Genomic DNA, 19,278 nt, shown 5'->3' on the forward strand with positions numbered 1-19,278 from the left:
AGCAAGGGGCAACATGCAGTGCGAAGACTGGGTGAGGTGTGTGGTATATTCTGGCAGTGGGGGTTAGAGAAATGCCAGAGGAATAGGATCTGGCAAAGTGTGGAGGGACTGGCACTCCGGACTAGCTGCAAGTAGCTGGCAGGCTCCTCTGTGCAGTATTTTGCACCACACTGCTTGTCAGGCAGGGCAGTCAGTGAGGCCGAACAAAGGGAGAGGGGTTGCCTACCCACATTTAAGTTCTTGTGGTTCCCACATTTCAGATTTGGACTCGGGATCCAGCTGGGGCAAAGAGCGACTCGTATCACCTCTCTGAAGGGGTGGGCTTGCCTTCAGCAAGCCCATGCAGATGACGTGGTGAGCTGGCTGTGCCTTGCTCCTCCCCGCCCTATGCATTGCCCACTTGGGCAATGAACCATTATCTACAGGTGCCTCTTCCACAGAGGTATCTCCCAGCCAAATCAAGGCAAAGACATCCAGACCCACTGATGCACTCTTGTTCCCTCTCCAGATGCTCTGCACCTTGCTGCTGAATGGGAATCTCAGGCCATGCGCAAGACTGGGCTTACACCCATCACCTGAGTTAGAGGGCATTCAGATGCCCGGGGTACAATCGGCTTCTTCCACCTCTCCCAGTTCCTTGACTATTCATAGCCTGGAGGACATATGGACCTTGCTGGCACCACACCCAAACCCACCCATGGCAGGAGGAAAGGGTTCTTCCTCTGCCTACAAGCCTGCTCAACCCACCAGGTGACCTCAGAACACCCCTGAATTCTGCCAGCAGGATTAGAGGCTCTGTTTTCCTTGAAAATATTTCTGCTTCCACATCCCTCCTAACCTCTCTGCCACAGCCTTGCCTTTGCCACCTTACTCCCTCTTCCTGGCCTGTCCTCGCTCTCTTTCTCTGGAGTACACACCTTTTCTGCACAGGTTAGTTGTTAATTTCTTGAGATTTTGAAGAAGCCCCTGATCTGCCAAAAGAAGAATGAGAAAGAGATTTGGACTTCTGTTCAGGCATGTCTTACCTTTAACTGGCCTTTATTTATGTGGGAATTACTACAGGGTTTGCAGAGAGGCCTTCCCTGCTTTCTTTGTGAACCTCAGAGCCACTTATTCTGCTTGTTCACCTTGTTATCTAAGAGAGAGGGAAACCTCAGTCAAGTTACCTTAATGTTTATTTTATTTAAAGAATCAGAAACACAGTCATTATAGTTCATTTGTACTCATATCTGCCAACACTTCCTAAACCACGTTAACATTCATGTATAACAAAAACATTTTCTGAGCTGTGCAAAGTTCAAAGGAATTGTTCAATTACTTGAACCCACTTCTAGAAGAGCAAACCTGGCATTTTACAAACTGAGGCCACCAGAAGGAATCTTTCCTTTTCCCTGCCCTGTTGCAGGAGATGCAGACGCCCCCTCCTCCCCCTTTTCCTGACATGACAGATAAAAATTAGACCACAGAATGAGCTGAACCTCTCAGTCCAGGACTTTTTAAATGGCACTGGGTCATATTTTTGTATCACTGAGCTGTTTTAAGTTCACTTTAATACTTGTGCTCCTGGCATGGAAGTGATTTGTCCAAGGAGATTACTCAGTAACCCAAACTGTGATGATAAACAATAAAAAGAGGCCAGAAACAGCTGCTATCAAACAGAACACATCCCCTCCCCCTCTGTATTTTTCCTTGTAGGAGGTATGACTGAAAGGGTTTTGACCATTTAAAAAAACCCATCATCCTCCCTGCAAAATATATTTCAAAGCATTGATTTAATAATATGACATCTGCATGTTTTCTTTGATCTTCTCACACACCAACTTTTGTCCTGTTAGACTTAAGCATGAAAAGGTGGAAATCTGGAACCATTTTAGATCTGGTTAAACAGAATAGGCAGCAAGCAAGCTGCCATCCTGTTTCATTTTTCTGACTGTAGTAAATACACCATGGAACAGGATTTTAAGAGGGCTTTAACCACTGTAAGTTGTCAGAAAAAAAATCTCATCCCTGACAGATCTAAACCAGAATTCTTATTGGATTCAATAACACACATTTTGGTGTTGCTGACTCACTAACTGTGCAGTTTGCAGTTTACTGTTTGAGGTGCAGTGACACCAATTCTGACCTGGACCAAATAAGTGGAACAGATATGGCTCTAGTCTCAATCAAGTCTTTCCAGAAGACATTTCCTCAGTCTCTTACTGGTTATAAAAAAGCAATTTCCTCTCAACAGTAACTAAATTTTTAGTGGCTGATTCATTACAATCTGGAATATCAACAAATGCATCAACATTAAGTATATAAAGAAACACCCTGAAAATGAGGCCTCCCTGTTTGAAGGTGCTATACTTGGCCATGGACTGTGTTTCTGGAATTGGTTTATTACACGTGATAGCAAGAACTTATTTTACAGAGAACAAAGTCACAGAGTTGAACTTAAATAGGAATCCTCACTTACATGGGTTTTGATATGTACTAGTACACACGGCTTGAATGAAAACAAAACTTACACCTTCACATATGAAATACTGGTAACGCAGTAATGATGTTCACCCACTGGGCCTCTTCCCTTTAATAAGATCATCTCCAGGTTACAGTGCCTTCGACAGGCTTTTAAACACCCACCACATGTGGGCTTTGGCAAACAGCCAGCTGCTGTCAGAGGCAAGGTATGGATACAGCTACGAAAAGCCTTTCATCACCATTCATTCCTCAAGAGCTGATGTCTTTTTAAATACCCTCACAATCGCATTACGGCATTTTTTTCTCATTCTGTTTCATTCAAATAACTGGCTAAACTCACTTTACATTTATTGCACCTTTAAGTCCCTGGTAGATGGAAGCTTATATTGCCTGATACGGTTTGTATTGTAGCTTGACCACGTTAAGAAATCCAACAGTATCCGGAACTGTACATTTCTACAGTAAGAAATCACATTTCAATAATGCTAATTACAGCTTGTCGCAGATCAGCTCTTGTCTCCATCATGCAATGACAGAGGAAAACTCCACAGTCCTTGTGTGTGCTAGAACCTGCAGTGTTCTTCTTATTGCCATAAAAAAGTCAATTAAAACGACTCCTCTGGGAATTGCTTCCAATTCTGGAGTCATTATCACTCTCCAGACAGAATGCTGTGCTTCAGCGTGGGCCTTCAGCCACTCTAAATACGTAGGAGAGAGCAAGCATGTGCATGTTGCACAGGCATGCTCCCCCAGGTATATTGGTGGCCATGCAGCTTTTTTCTCTTTTCCTCTATGAAGCAAGAACAAGCAGTCTGATCTCGATCTCCAGGTACACTTCTAATTTCATATGTTGAATGCAAATCTTGTCGCAGCCTCTCTGTTTAACCAAATCTTTAACAATTAAAAAAAATAGCACCAGATGTATGAAAAGAGGAAATGTCTGATCTAGTAGGAATATATATAAAGTAGAGCAATTCTTACAGTAAAAAGGTACGTTGTACAAAAAAGCAATGGAAAGTGATACCAAAGGACAAAAATCCATGCTGCATATAATAAGGGCAGAAAACAGGCAAAAGGGATTCTGCTCAAATAACCACAGTTTAATGGTGGAGCCGTACTTCCTCCAGGACTTCCCCGGCAGCAGCGCCAGGACACCAGGTGGTATGGGACTCTGAGCACTAACACACTCACCGAAAAACTTGCGCAGCATATCTCTGAGGTATATAGAAAGCATGACATTAACATTTTGGACTCCTCATTCTTTCCTGCACAACGATGCACTGATCTTTAGCTGGGGTTTTCTCCCCCTCACCCTCCCTCTTTTTCCCTTGGGAAAAACAAAATCCCAGTTTAAGAGCTTCCTAGCACACTTTCTTGAACTCTAAATCCATCTTGCATAGGCCAGTAATAAGAACACTGCAGTCTGACAAATAAGTTACAGCAATATAACAGCTTTCCTCTTAATTTTTTTTAAAGATATCTTCTCTATAATTTACACAAAGGGTTAACAGCCAGAGTTTAGGTTACTACAGTTCAGATGGGCGTCCTTTCAGTCTGTGATTCCAGGTGGAAGGCACTACTTCAACATACCACTGTATGCACCGCACGCGGTCTTGGGAGCACAGCAGACACTGTGTCTCCAGAGCTGCAGACTGAAGGGCCTGGGGGAAGTCTTTGGAAATAAAAATGGCAGTGGTTATCAGTCCAGTTTCTCTTTGCTGTCTCTTCTTGTGCTATGCAGTTTCCCCTGAAAGCTCCTCAGTTGAGAGAGCAGCGATTCATCCTCAGAAGCTCTCGACAAAGCTCCCGGGGAAGAGGCCCGTCCTGCCATTCCTCTGCAACGTCCCTTTGTACCAGCCATCCTCCCGCTTCTTGTGCACAAACACAATGTCACCTTCCTTCAGTTCGATCTCAGCCTCACTCTGTGGTGGGTATGGGACCACAACACGATACCTTTGGAAAAAGAAATGCAAGGACTTGGTCAGTCTGCACACTGGAAGCAGCCAGGCACTAGTACCAGAAATCTTGGGGAAAAAAATACTTTTGGAAATAGAAGTAAGTTACATTTTTGCACACTAGTTGTATCCAATGCAGCTACATTTTCTACTAAGACTCAGTAAGACATGGAGATTTCTGGCCAGCTTGACTGCAGACAGGACCAATTTCTGGACTCCAGTATCTGGAGCCAGGCCATGAAAGCAGGAAAGCAGGCCATGCTCCCAGTTGTGTGCTGAGCCTGTGCCATGGACTCAGCCCTTTATCCTAGTGCTGCATCTGCCTCTGCTGTAACATGTCTCATCCATCTCTGCATCTTCTCTATCCAAAATCATAGAATCATAGAATGATAGAACAGTTTGGGCTGGAAGGGGCCTTTAAATGTCATCTAGTCCAACCCCTCTGCCAGGGGCAGGGACATCTTCAACTTGATTAGGTTGCTCAGAGCCCACGTGTCAACTGCATGAGTCAGCTTGGTGTCATCTGGAAACTTGCTGAGGGTGCACTCAATCCCACCATCCATGCCATTGATTAAGATATTGAATAGCACTGGTCCCAGTATGGACCCCTAAGGGACACCACTTGTCAACAGTGTCCATTGAGACATTGTGCCATTGACCACTACCCTCTGGATGCGACCGTCCAACCAATTCCTTATCCACCAAACAGTCCACCCATCAAATCCATCCTTCTCCAATTTAGAGAGAAAGATGTTGTGGGGGACCATGTCAAAGACCTTACAGAAGTCCAGATAGATGACACCTATAGCTCTTCCCTTGTCCACTGATGATGAAAAATGGGGTTTGCAATGCTCCCACTGCCTGTGATACCAACAGAGGTTAGCTAAAGCATTCACTTTTTTTTCTTTTTATGTTCCTTGAGAATGTACTTTGGGTCCCTCAAACCTGGAAGGGAAGCTAAAATGAAGAGGTATCAAATGACTTTCAAAGCACTCTCCAAACCAACAGGAAGCCTTAGCCCTGAACCATTCACAGGGCTCTCTGGGAACTTAGTTTTCAAGTGTCACTCCATTTCAATGAAGTAACAGCATGTCTGAACCTGATACGGCTATTCTGCACTCAAGGCTTATCAGCAGGTGTCCTCCTGAGAGCACAGACTGGGCCATTTTATATCAGTGCACTTGTGTGCAGAGCAGGGAATATATTTCTGCTGCACAGTTGTTTTTTTTTCTTCAGCACGTGTACTTTTGCAGTCATCTGGCATTTGGTTAACAGTCAATAACTGTCTTGCTAATTGCAAAGTAATGAATATAGTAAGATAGTTAAAAGATGCCAATTGATTACATAAAGCGCATCTCCTGAGAATATTTCCACAACTGCTACATGGCTACTGATGCCTCAGTTATGTCTGTAACAAGATGAGTATTTATTTAAGATAATATCCTGTTGTTGGGGAGACTCTCCAATGGCAGTCACCCATTTTCTTTGCAGACATTGCTCAGGTACCTAGTGACTGCAGTTCTGAAACTACGGACTCCACTTTGACATGACACTGAAAATACCACCTCTACATTTGGACATCTCCACAGTCAAAGAACCCATTACTTCATAAAGGATTAAACTCCATTTGGAGCAGGAGTTCTCTAAAACCTCACTGTGGCTTTTTTATCTTGACACAGCAACACAGTCATGTGGAAAATATATGTGTTAAGTACCATCAAAAATCTGCCGGTCCTCTCTGTACCTTGGTTAATAAATCTAGCTGTCACTTCCTTCCTCTGTGGAAAAGCAAATAACAGAGGTTGAAACGTGTGTTGCTGCCTGGCTGCAGAAAATGGTCCATCAAGCTATCATCTGTGGAACTGCTACACTTATATTATGAAGCTTTGGCAATTACACCCATTATGCAAATGAATGCACACATTATTTCAAACACTCTGCTGCAGTGTTGATTAATTAAATTATCAGAGTGGAACAATTTCAGCCAAGATGATGCCAAGTTTCAGATCTCATAGCTCTGCACACTCACAGCACATTGAAACTCTGCACCAAGAATTTGAGGGGCTTTAAGAAAGAAAAAAAGCTGGACTTCAATGTTAGTTGAGTGTTGTGGAGGTACTCATGGACCCTTTTGGCAGGTCAGGAACAGAAACGCAGGGTGTCTTGGTCAAGGTTGCTCTAAAGACTCAGCTGGGACTGCCAACACCTCATGTCATACCCTAAGCACAGAGGCATCCTTTTAAAACCAAGCTACATCCTAGGAGTGATGAGCTGCTAGTCCCTAAATGGTTCATATGAGGAGGGAGGTGACCACACTCAATAAGAATGTGCCCATCCTCCTAAAGGGGTTCTACACAGCATCTTCTTAGAGATTTAGAAAAATAAACCACAGTCACTGCATTACAAAATGAGGTCCTTTTTCCCATTTAGGAAACCTCAAATGCTATGGTTTAAATTTAATTAACTACAGTACCTTACAGGATATCACTGAAGAGGTTATTTATAGAGTAACAAAATAGTAGTGACAAAAGACCTTGCAAATCAGTTAAGAAATTGTCTGTGAGAGGTGGAAAAAGATGTGGGGCCTGGGACAGGCATCCCAGTGGGGGCTGCAGGGGCAGCAGCCAGGCACTGTTCCGGGCACACGGTGCTGTGCTGCCCCTCCACACCTCCAGGTGGCACCTCAGCCTCGCTTATCCTCTGGAATGGCATTGCAAGGACATACATGTATATTAGCCATATTTTTTTGGCAGAAAAGGTCTCTTCTCCCAGACATCCTCCCTCACTCCCAGAAAGGCAGTCCAGGATACTTCTATTTATATCTACCTTTTTCATTTCCCCTTTTGCCCCCTCTTTGAGATGATACTGTAAAATTGTAGATTTTCTTACATCAAACAGGCTCTTGGCATTTTAGATGGATCTCAGTTTTCTCAGTTTTGTTTGGTATTTTCTGTCATAAATTGTGGTCTCATATAGTTAAAATTCTGCCAAATGTTAATTGTTTTGGTCCAAATTTTCCACAGCAGTTGGCTGTGTCAGGCTGAGGGTCCAACATACAGCCCAATGGCTGCATCATTTCCAGGAATAACTTAAATATGCACCAGCAGGAGCCAGGTGAGGACTTCCACAAACTGCTCTCAGGTCCCTGTATTTGGGAGCAAAGACCTGTCCTGTGGTCAAACTGGTCTCTTGGAGATGGTGTTCCTTCAGAAAATCACCCACTCTCAGCTGAGTTTAAAGCATTTAAATCATCCCAAAATGGTACATGTTTAGGCTTGTATAAGCACTGAAGGTAAAATCTCTGCTAATTCATGCTCCAAGCTGACGTAGCTCTGCGGGACCGCAGAGGTTGCATTTCTCTTTCTTTCCCAACACTGGGCCCCTCTTGTGTTTTTCTCTCAGGGGACAGACTTGATGTTGGACTTCCCCACTGCCGGCTCCTGTGGCATCTTTGGGTTGGGCACTTCATCCCTGGAGGGGACTGTGCAGGATGGGTAGTGCCCTGGGAAGGGTCCTTGGTTCCCAAGAGATAATACATGGGAGGCTGCAAGTGGTATCAACAAGGACAGAGGATGGGGTTTGCCTGGGCAGGGAAACCTCAGGGAGTTGGTGGGCAGGGTGAGGTAAGGGAAGAGGTGGAGGAAGAGGGAGAAAAACTGGGAGCAGAGAAAGAAATGGGACCATGATGAAAACTGGAAGCCCTGACAGAAGGTGTGGGTGTGGCTGCTGAGGGGGGAAGATGTGTTGAGCTGAGTCTGGGAGAGCAAAGACCCTCAGTGGGAGGGAGCCTGGGCAGGGACATGGCATTCAGTGGGCCAGGAGACTGCATGAGTAGAGGCTGGCACTGGGGCTGAGGGTGGGATAGGCAGCCTGGCACCAATTAGCTCACTAAGGCAGGAGTAGGTCCATTCTCTGCTGTCAGCAAAGACCTTGAAATCCCACTGTCCCCTGTCTTCATAGCACTTGTCCTCACAATCAAAAGAAATAGCTCTCCCACCCAGCTCTCCCTTTGCTACTGCTATTGAAATCTGGAAGGTGCAGCTAAGACTCCTAATATCAAATAAATGTCACATGATGGAAGTTCTGGTTTTGTTTACTTTAAAGAAACAAAATGATTAAAAATGTCATGCATGTAGATGCATAAAGACATCTACTACCTTAACAGAGCAGGAGTGTTTCACACCCATGCACCTGAGATGAAGAAACAGGCAACTAAAATTGCCCATGACTTCACTTTTGCTTCCGTGCAATATAATTTTCTATTATATGACTGCAGACTATTTTTCCCCTAGGATGCCTGCCTCATTTAGTGCACAAGATGCTTCTCTGGATGTGAGTCAAGGTTCTGACATGGAAACCACCCCATCTTTTGCAGAGGTTGGAATGTCTCTAGCAAGTGACCGTGATGAAACTCACTGAGTAGGGCAGATATGGGGAAAGTGGCATCTCTGACTCCTCCAGCTGCAAAGCCTCGTGCCACACTTTCCACAGAGTAATACTCATCTCATGCACCCTGGCTGTGTAGGAGTCTGTTGTACGGTCTAAATGACTCATGCAGGCTCTCTGTCAGCCTGCACATTGAACAGTATTGATCAAAACTGATCAGTAATTAAGGGTTGGACTCAGGCCTGGAAACTGATAAAAAACTCCTCCAAAATACTACGTATCTGCTCACTGAGTAAATATGTGCAGCCAGGACAGTGATGGAACTAGAGAAACCTCAGAAAACAAATGTACAGTGGGGTAAATAAGGTCTGCAGGGCTAACCTTCAATCTGATTCTATTTAGAGTTCTTGAATTTGGATGCTTAATGCAAGTTCCTGTTTGTCAAAGTACCATGCACTAAGGACAGGTTTCAAGAGTCCAATCCTGTGACTCCAACAGGTCCCTTATGTGCTAGGATACACAGTTTTGGCAGGAACAGATAATTGATGCCAATGAAGCATCTAGCCCAGTTAACCACCACTCTTGTTTATCAGTGGAGCTCTGTTTCTCCATTCTTTTACTGGCAAATTGAAGAGATCTGCAAAGCACTTCTGCACAAGCCAGAACCCGCTTCTCCATAGCATGGTGTCTGAATCAGCAACCTTAGACGAACAAGTCTCAGTTGGGTCTCTTACCCTTCTGCTGGAAATACTGCAGAATTCAATTTCTGAGATGGTTACTTCTAGTTTCGCGGTCCTAAGGCAGGTATCTCTAGTCAGAGAAGCACTTAACCATGCGCATACATGTCACTGTTCATTCAGAAATTACTCCTGGGGTCATTTCTCCAGTAGTGCTTTCCAGGAATGAAAAGAACCCTTCTTTTGCCTTCTTTTTTAGCAAAGAAGATATACGTGTACAGGAAAATTGAAGTCAATGGGCGTTAAGCACATGCTTGAATGCTTCCTTGAATTGGGAGCTCAATTTCTAATGTGGCAGTGATTTGTAGAAAGATACCTGGAAACATGGAGGGATCTATTTTAAAGGTCAAACTTACTGCTCCCATCTTATTTGGTGGTTACAGCTTGCTTGAAGTCTCCATGTAAACCATAGAAACACAGCACAGACATGCCAGTCATGACAGTAAGTCTGGACATGGCCACTTTACCAGAATATAACATGGCAGAATTAGTGCCAGTTACTATAAAAGAGTCAACAATGCGTGACATGTTTGAATCAGGTTTGCATCTGGGAACAGTGCCAGGCAGTGAAGGGAACATGACTCACGCACACACACATGCACACTCAACTCTCCTGTTTTGTTTAATGTACAGTCATATTTTCTTGAAGGGGGTGGCAAGGAAACTATTTTGTTTTGGTGCTGCTAGGCACACAGCACATCCCTCTCTCATGTGAACAGTGTTGGTGGGATGTGGGCAAGGCTTGGCCCAGCACCTGCCTCACCACAGTGCAGCCCTATACTGGTCCTGTTTCTTCCTCCAGAAGAAACTGGATGGAGGAGTAGGTGGAAAAAAGCATGTGGGGTAACACAGCCGGATAGGGTATTCACTTGGCAGTCAATCACTGCAACACAAAATGACAAGGACACCACCTGGGAAATTTCTCTGCTCTGCTACTTGGACTGCTGGATGCCTTATGGTAGAGAGCAGCAGAAAGAAGGTGGGTTTATAAACTGATAGTGGGGACTACACCCAGAAGGCAGAGGAGGGCTCTGACTATCCCAGCAAACTGTATAAATATGAATGCTAAATGACGGGAGAGCTAGAAGCAATTTCCTTTCTAATCCAGCCATCCATAACCAGGTTTAGGAATATCAAGAAGGATAATTGTTTTCCTCATTCTTTCTATGTAAAAAAAAAAAAGAATGAGTATATAAACATTACCAGCACCTTCAAGAGGGTGAAGCTCACTTCACCTTCCTGTCTATCTGGCTGCAACTCCCAGGGAGAACTGCATTGTCAGGCAGCAGAATAGGCAATTCTTCCCTTACATCATGAGCAATCATAGCCCTTTAACGCACCTCTTGGTGCATTGGATTTGATCAGTAACCTGGATATGGCAAGAGCTGGAGCTGCAAGCCAACCTCTATAGGAAAAGTAGTGGTGCTCTGCTGCCTGCTTGAGCCTCGTTTCAAATGCTGTAAATATTAAGGAATGTGCTACTTCTTCCAATCTTTCAGTGCTCTGTTTCTATGCGCACAGATGGGCGTTGGGAGACAGAAAGCCAAGTACAGCTAAGTGTACTGAAATGCTTTGCAGCCTTTTAAAATTTCATCCAGGATCTGAATCTGTTTATCTAACCTTTTTTTCCCTCTTCTCCCTTTTCTTTCTCAGAGAATTGCTCCTACTGTGCGGATGAAATGCACCAAAATGCAAACAAGCAAAATATGGAGCTGAGTGATGTTGAATGCAAGTTGCTCCACTGCCAGATGTGAAAAGAACAAGTGGTTTGAAAATCATAATTTGTTTTAAAAAAAATATAATTTGGTACTTCTGAGAAAATTTGATGATTTAATGAGCACAGATGGATGTGGGATGAATTTCTAGGAGACAAGTGTTTAATGTATCTGCTTAGATTATTCCAGAACTAAGCATTATCCTTCCTAGTGCATGAAGGTAATTAATATTTCCCATTATGGACATGAAAAAACCCATATGATCAGTTAAGGAATGCAGATACACCAACGATATGGAAGTTAATTCATAAATCAATTAGAGAATCTTGCCTGCTGTGTATAATTAGGGTTACTTCAATTATAGCTTATTTTTGGATTTAAGACTCAGGAATTAAAATCAGAGTAAGTTCCTTATCAGAATATACTGCAACTGGAAGTATTTAGTCAGTTTTAGCAGTCAAAATCTATTTGCTACTGATTCCAGAACAGCTGGTTCTATTCTGCCACTTAAAATGGTCATCAGATAAATGTTTCCCTATCTGGACCACCCTGAGGTGGACTGAGAAATTTGTAGGATGCAGGACTAGCCCTGGATTATAAAATGATGTGTCTGGAATTCTCTACAATAAAGCTTTGAGAGAAGCACCTTAACAGTCAGTTCTGGAGATGTCAGGGGCTGTTCTTCCTGGCTTCTTTTCGTGGCTACATTTAACTAAAGGTGCAGCAGTCCACTGATTTAGTTACACTCATGCTAAATCTGGTTTATATCGATTTATCTTTTCTTATAGCATTAATCTGAACTGATGTAGACCAAATTAAGTGTGCCTAAATAGGGATTGGTTTTTCACTCCTTTTACTAAATTGCTTTTTCATGGATTTTAAGGACAAGAGACTACTGCGATAGTCTGCTCTCACTGCCTTCATTACAGTGCTGAAGGACTTGCCTTGCATTTATTTCTGCTTCAAATCTAGTAGTTGCACTTGAACAACAGCATCTCTTTTAGACAAAATGCCAAACCTAGAGTAAAAATATTCCCATCTTTGTCCTGACTGCAGTCTCTTACACCAAGCCATTCCTGAGCCTGCTCTTTACCAGAACTCCCTGTACCAGGGTGTACCAGCTTAGTGTCATCTGCAAATTTGCTGATGATGGACTCAATCCCCTCATCCAGATCATCAATAAAGATCTTAAACAGAACTGGGCCCAACACTGATCCCTGGGGGACACCACCAGTGACCGGCCGCCAACTGGATACAGCTCCGTTCACCACCACTCTCTGGGCCCGGCCCTCCAGCCAGTACTTAACCCAGCACAGAGTGCCCCTGTCCAAGCCATGGGCTGCCAGCTTTTCCAGGAGTATGCTGTGGGAGACAGTGTCAAAGGCTTTGCTGAAGTCCAGGTAGACCACATCCACAGCCTTCCCCTCATCTACCAGGTGGGTCACTTGATCATAAAAGGAGATCAGGTTGGTCAGACAGGACCTGCCCCTCCTAAACCCGTGCTGGCTGGGTCTGATCCCTTGTCCATCCTGTAGGTGCTGTGTGATTGCACTGAAGATGATCTGCTCCATAACCTTGCCAGGCGCTGAGGTCAGGCTGACGGGCCTGTAGTTTCCCAGGTCCTCCTTCTGGCCCTTTTTGTGGATTGGCATGACATTCACCAACTTCCAATCATCTGGGACCTCCCCAGTGAGCCAGAACTGTTGATAGATGATGGAGAGAGGCTTGGCAAGCTCTTCTGCCAGCTCCCTCATCACCCTAGGATGGATCCCATCTGGTCCCATAGACTTGTGGGGATCCCAGCAGCTCAGTAGGTCACTAACTGTTTCCTTCTGGATTACAGGGGGGCTGTTCAGATTCTTGTCTCTTTCTACAAGCTCCAGAAGCCAGCCGTCCTCAGGACAACCTGTCTTACTGTTGAAAACTGAGCCAAAGAAGGTGTTAAATACCTCAGCCTTCTCCTCATCTTTGATAACTATATTCCCGCCCATATCCAGTAAAGAATGGAGGTTTTCCTCGCCCCTCCTTTTGCTATTGATGTATCTGTAGAAGGACTTTTTGTTATCCTTCACAGAGGTGGCAAGAGTCAGTTCAAGTTGTGCCTTCGTCCCTCTAATTTTCTTTCTACACGACCTAACTATATTCCTAAACTCTTCCTGAGTAGCCAGCCCTTTTTTCCATAGAAAGGTTTAAATATGTTATGGTGTCATTGTCACCTTCCCAACCGAGTTCCAACATGCATTCAATAAAACACTGTGTAAGGTATGAACTATCCTTATTATGCCCTACATCATCTGGCTCATGATCCAACTGGATTCAGTCAGCTGTCTTTCCCAGTCCATTCCCTTCAGCCTCTTTTATACACTCAGACAAAAGTAGTTTCTTTCAAACTTCTGCAATTTTGGTGTTGTTTCAAAACTGTTTTAAATACCAACTCAAGAGAGTTCCCTAAATGGCTTTTTGAGAATTCCTTGATGCTTTTGTAAAAAACATGCTCTCTCTCCACTTTTTGAGTGGAAAGCACTTCCATAGCATTGTAGCCGTATATTATCTACTCCCTTTCCCATGCTCAAATTGCAGTAGAAAACATTTACCTGAAGCCAATATGACTCTGCACATGGAGACCCAGCTCTTTTCTCTACCCTTGTTTATGGCCAGTTATCTCTCTCTCCACCCGCTTTTGTATTTTGGTGCTCCTACTCTACTCTTTTTGGCTTTGCAAAGTCCTTTAAAGTACCACGGTGCAGAGCAGACTGCTGAAATGAACTCCAGAGTCACTGGTACATCCTTCTCTAGAAATGAGCTACATTTTTGGTAAGAGGTCACTGAAGACGGTCATACCTGTAAGTATCCTAAACAAGGAGAATTCAAAACAGCCTTTGGTTTTGGAGAATAGGACAGGAAGAGCTTTGATAAGCAAACACATCACATCTGTTACCCCCAAGTGGGACATAACATGTCAACACCATAAGTTTATTAAAACATAGGGATCTCACTCAAAAAAAAATGGCATTTGCTAACAGCATTTACACCATTTACACTGAGAAAGCACTGCTGTCCTCCATATTTAGACCAGGGCTGTATGGTGTCATGGATGGGGGCTGCTCACCGCTTTTTCAAACCTGCACTGTGTGCCAAATGACTTTCAATGGGCAGACACCTGTAAGCTCTGTCTTCCTAAAAGACCGCTGAGCCACCTACAGTCAATTCACAGAGCAGCAAAACTGCAACAACCCCTGAGCAAGTTGAACTTGCAGCCCTCCTCCAAATGCTCCCTGAGGACACTGGCAACTTCAGGAAATACACAGCTTACCTTTCCCGGGGTAAAGGCTTGGGCTCTGGCCGAATAGCTGCCATGGAAGAGAGGGGTGGCCTGGCAGGAGAAGGGATGGAAAAATTCAAATCCAAGGAGCCCGTTTTCCTGTGCAGAGGCTCCAATCCCATAGCTCCTTGCATTTCACTCTCAATAGGGCATGAGCCGGCTCGGCCATGACTGGAGAGAGAGGAGAGCTCAGGTCCCACTGCCCCTTGCAGAACTCCTTCGATGGCTGTCTGGGGGTCATGTGTGGGGGACACAGATGGTGGGGAGCGCGACTTCTTTTTTGTTGATGCTCCTGCTAGAAGTTTCAACAGCCCGCTCTTCTTCTCCTTCTGCAAAGGAACCAAACGAAATATGGGCAGTGAGCAGACATACCAACTCCCTTTGTTTTTCTATTGAACAATCCCAATGTGTGTGGCAGAAAACCTCTCAAAACTATCATGACTAGAGGTAGATCCAGGTAGAACTTGAGCTTTCTGTAATAAAGATCCTATAATAATCCCTCACTGTCCAACAGGGCTTCAACTCATTCATCAGAGTAAGGACCAAACATACTGCAAAGACTATCTCCATTTTCAAATCTATCCAGGCAGTGATCATGTGCCTTTTGAAAAAAATAGTGCAGCTACAGTGGGACAGCAAAGGTACAAACTTCCCATGCAAAGAAGATAGCAGAATGCTGCCCTCTCCCTTCCAGGATAACGCTGTCCCTCAATAGAGAAATACCTCACAAGTAACAAATCAGGACCTGTGGCCAAACACCTCTACTGGGAAGCCCAAGGGACTGAGGAGAGATTTCAGATCCCAGCCCACTGAAGGGAAGCATTCATCATTACTGCCTCATTAACTATCTGATGCAGATTTACTGTAGGGAGAATGGAAGCATGAGATAGTGGTTTAACAGTTCTTTTGAGCATGTGCTCCCCTTCACATCCTGCATCACATAGCAATATCTATTCATGTCTCCCTCCTAGAAGTGGGTCACTTCTCATGTGTTAAGGCAACAGTATCACCTTGATATTTGAAGATAGACCACAAAATTCACAATTGGCAATTGCAGTGGCAGTGCACGAGAAGTTTCAAAGTTCTACAAGGGTTTCTGATACAGAAGAATGAAAAGAAGATAACAGCATCTTTTCAATTAATGTGAAAAAAAAAAAAGTTCAGCCTGCATTACTGAAGAAACATATCTGACATTGTGAGTCTTAGTGCAGTGAGAAATCCTGCTGCACATTTACTTCAAGCACACATAAATACCAAATACTATGTCCTTCATCTTGAAAGTTTTTTGTGTGGAGGGTCTGTGTGTAGAAACTGGCCATCCTCTGGTACATGCTGCACAGCACTAGGCTAGAGTTGCAACCTGCAGTAAATTTTCCATTTCTAAAAAATGATACAAGAAGTTTTGCAAAAGGTCTATTCGATTTCTTCCTCTTTTGTCAGAACAGCAAGCCAATACCCAAAGCCTTCAGAGACTCAGGGCTGTGAGGTTTAGCTGTATTTGATAATTTGTTCAGTAATAGCATCCCAGGGGATAAAATCAAACCCAGCAACTGTAAGACTTATGGAACAGAAAATACCTCTCTATCTTCAAGTAAGAACACGCTTTGGAAACACAAACCAGTAATTTATTTATTCTCTGCAGACAAAAATGTCCCATGCAAGATTTAAAATTATGCTCTTTTATGTTCTTTTATGCTGAAGTAATTTTTCAAAGCAGCTTTAAAGAATAGGAGGGCTACAGTAAAATAAATATAAGCTTTTAGAAGATACTTGGTTTTACTACTGTAAATGTACTTGGAGTATCTGGTATCTCTATTTCCAAAGTTCTTGTCTGCTCTCTTTAACTGTCACAGACTGGTAAGAAAACCTTCGATGTTAAGATACGGAAGAGCTAAAAGGAAGCACAGTTGTTGTGATACAGCCAACATCCACGGATTTTTGAAGAGTAGAGTCTGAACTGCGTGTCCAGATGCCGGTCTCCTGAATGCCACTGGTTATGTTTTAAAAGAGCATTTGTCACTTCCAGGATGAAAGTAGCCATCCTGCCAAGATGTTCACCCAGTCAGAATCGATGAAAGCTAAAGGAGGCAGGGTGGCACCATATGGCACCATCAGGTCAAAAAACCTAAATCAATTCCCCTGGAAACAACAGCAAAGCAGACCAAATGCCCTGATAAATATCCTCTTTTTCCCAATGGCAAGTGACCATTGTGGATAATGTGTCAGGTGTGCATCCTGGAATTCACCTGAAATATCAAAAAAATACTTCAGTGTTTCTCTCACTCTCCAATTAAGCAATATCATCGCTGTCATCATGACATCAAATTTTAAAGCTCTTCATGAAATTTCAAAACTCTCCTTTCCCTGTGGCACACTGAAACAACAGCTCTAATGATCCCAGCATCCTGTGTAAATACGTATTTGAAGGCGTCCAAAGGTCAGTGACAGAATACAACAGCCATTGTGGGGCTCTGCAGAAACGGCTATTGTGCCACAGTGAGCACTTTGAGCCTCTTTAATTGGCAGCTTTGCACATGCAAAGTAGCTATGTGAAGTAAAGCCCTGTATAACGAACAATTAATATTCCTGTGTAGTAGCAGATCTTCTAATTTTTGCTTCTAATTTAAATACCTTGGCAAATTTTCATTAGAAAAACCTTGTGCTACTTAGACCATTTAAGTCACAGAAGCAAAAATATTTGGGAAGAAGGGGGTGCATATACTCACATGCAGCTGCACATTAAAAAGCATATGAGGTTGACAGTCATTCAGTTTTGTTTACAAGAATGGCTTCCACTCTACAAGGTTAGCCCTGGCATAAATTTCTACACTTAAGCTACTATCCTTCGGATAACAGAAAGCTATACTGAACTTGCTGATGTACCCTTTGTTCCACTTTAACAAAAGGAAAAATAAACAATTGATTTTTAGCCCCCACTGAGCATTTTACTAAACTTCTGAAATTAAGATCTGTGGTCTCTGAAGAGAGAAGATGACTTAATTCAATTAAGCCTCGTCAAAACCTGAGCAGTACCATCTTTCCAGTTGTGGCCTTGGGTAAGATATTTAGAGGTGAACTGATACCAACCACTTTGTGTGCATGGAGATTAGACAATATATCCAGCTCTTTCTCTTTTAGAGTCTGGCTCTCAGCCTGCTGGTATCGTAGGGCCAGATCCTATGCCGATGCTGCTCAGAGCATTTCAAGCAAAACAAGGACTGTCAGGAGCTAATAATTTCCTGTGATGCCTCTCCTGAGAAACATACAGGGTTTGAACCTCCTATGATCAGCAGTTCAACCTAAACCACTTCATGCCTCCTCCCCCTTTCTGTAAAATGGGACTAAGTTAAAACTCCTTCTTGTGCTGTGGGAATTCGTTAATGATTACAGTGTTACAAAGCTGTACATATCTTCTGGAGCAACCAGTCCTTTTCCATGCTTTAAAATTAAAAAAAATTTACAAAAAATTGGAATGGGATGTTAGTATGCAGTCCCAGTAGTGATTTACTGCAAATGTCCAAGTATTATGAATTCATTTAATATTTAGTGTAATAGCAGCCATCCTTCACAAGAAATTAATATTTATATGTCTATTCAAGACAGTCCTTCAGCAGTTTCACTGTAAATCAATGAAGCATTAATGGGCATAAATGCTGTAGAGAAATCTACAACGATTGGTTGCAGACTCTGTCGAGATAAGAAGTTTACAGGGGACATATCTGATGACTTTCAGGAATTAAGTTTTTGAATTAAAAAAAACTTTACTTTTTTCTATTCACAGATGGGGGTTTTATTGTTTTCTAGGAAGTCTGTAATCTACTGAAACAGCTGTGTAATTATTGAGTTTTCTTTGTCTAGTAGCTACATTTCCAACTGACTGCAAACTGTGTTTGACGTTCCTACCTCCTGAAGCTGCCAAGGTCAGACCTTCGCATCTGTGTTGATGGATGGATTCACAGTATGGACAGCACTTCTCCCATCTCCTGGTTACTGCCCACATGTTTAACTGAATATAAATCATCACCTTTGTGTTGCTCAGGTTTTATTCTAGGACGTTCAGAGTCAAAACTTCCAAACCATTAATTTCGAAAGGATTCAAAGAAAAGCTAAAGAGCAGAATTAGACCTTTTAAATAAATCCCAGGCTGTTTCTAGTTAAGAAAAAAAAAAAGGACTGTGAACAAAGACAGTATAGGCAAGTCAGAATTTCTTCTCTGGCAAAGCCTACACTTGTGACTCTGTTCCTATGGTGTAGCATGAAGGAATCTCAGTGGAAATCAGTCTCTAGCAGCACAAAGATGGGGTGGGCAGCACTTCTGTGACCCTGAAGCATACACTTCGGGAAGCCAGCACTTGGACAGGTGCAAGTTCCTCTCAATATGTCGGTGTGGGAATGTTTGGAAAAATGAATACCATCTGAATTTAAGAACTCATGAAGGATCAAAATTAAAGTCTGAGATATATAATGTTGAAATATTTTGCTTCACAGTAATTGGGGATGATTTTTCCTCTCATTAATAACTCACTTGAAGATAATAACTCGCTCTTCTTTCAGCTTCAGAGATGAGATGAGCACAGAATGCAGCTACTTCATTGATGACTGAGTGATAACAGAGTCCCCTGTCTGCAGAGTAATAATCATGCCATAATCCAAATACCAATTATATGTACTGGCTATGTTAATAACGATGTATTTTTTTT

At 43.1% G+C, this 19,278-nt stretch overlaps 1 protein-coding gene across 1 annotated transcript in view; it reads right to left on the reverse strand.

The window, feature by feature from the left end:
• Positions 1-1,147: 1,147 nt before the first annotated feature.
• Positions 1,148-19,278, reverse strand: part of LOC116783088 (E3 ubiquitin-protein ligase SH3RF3-like) — a 250,742-nt gene continuing 232,611 nt past the window's right edge. The window contains exons 9-10 of the mRNA XM_032680351.1: positions 14,570-14,907; positions 1,148-4,416 (exon numbers count right to left, since the gene is read on the reverse strand). Of these exons, the coding sequence (XP_032536242.1) occupies positions 4,248-4,416; positions 14,570-14,907 (507 nt within the window). The 3' untranslated portion in view covers positions 1,148-4,247. The remainder of the gene's footprint in view (positions 4,417-14,569; positions 14,908-19,278) is intronic.

The sequence above is a fragment of the Chiroxiphia lanceolata genome, chromosome 2 (assembly GCF_009829145.1).
Source record: "Chiroxiphia lanceolata isolate bChiLan1 chromosome 2, bChiLan1.pri, whole genome shotgun sequence".
Lineage (NCBI taxonomy): Eukaryota > Metazoa > Chordata > Aves > Passeriformes > Pipridae > Chiroxiphia > Chiroxiphia lanceolata.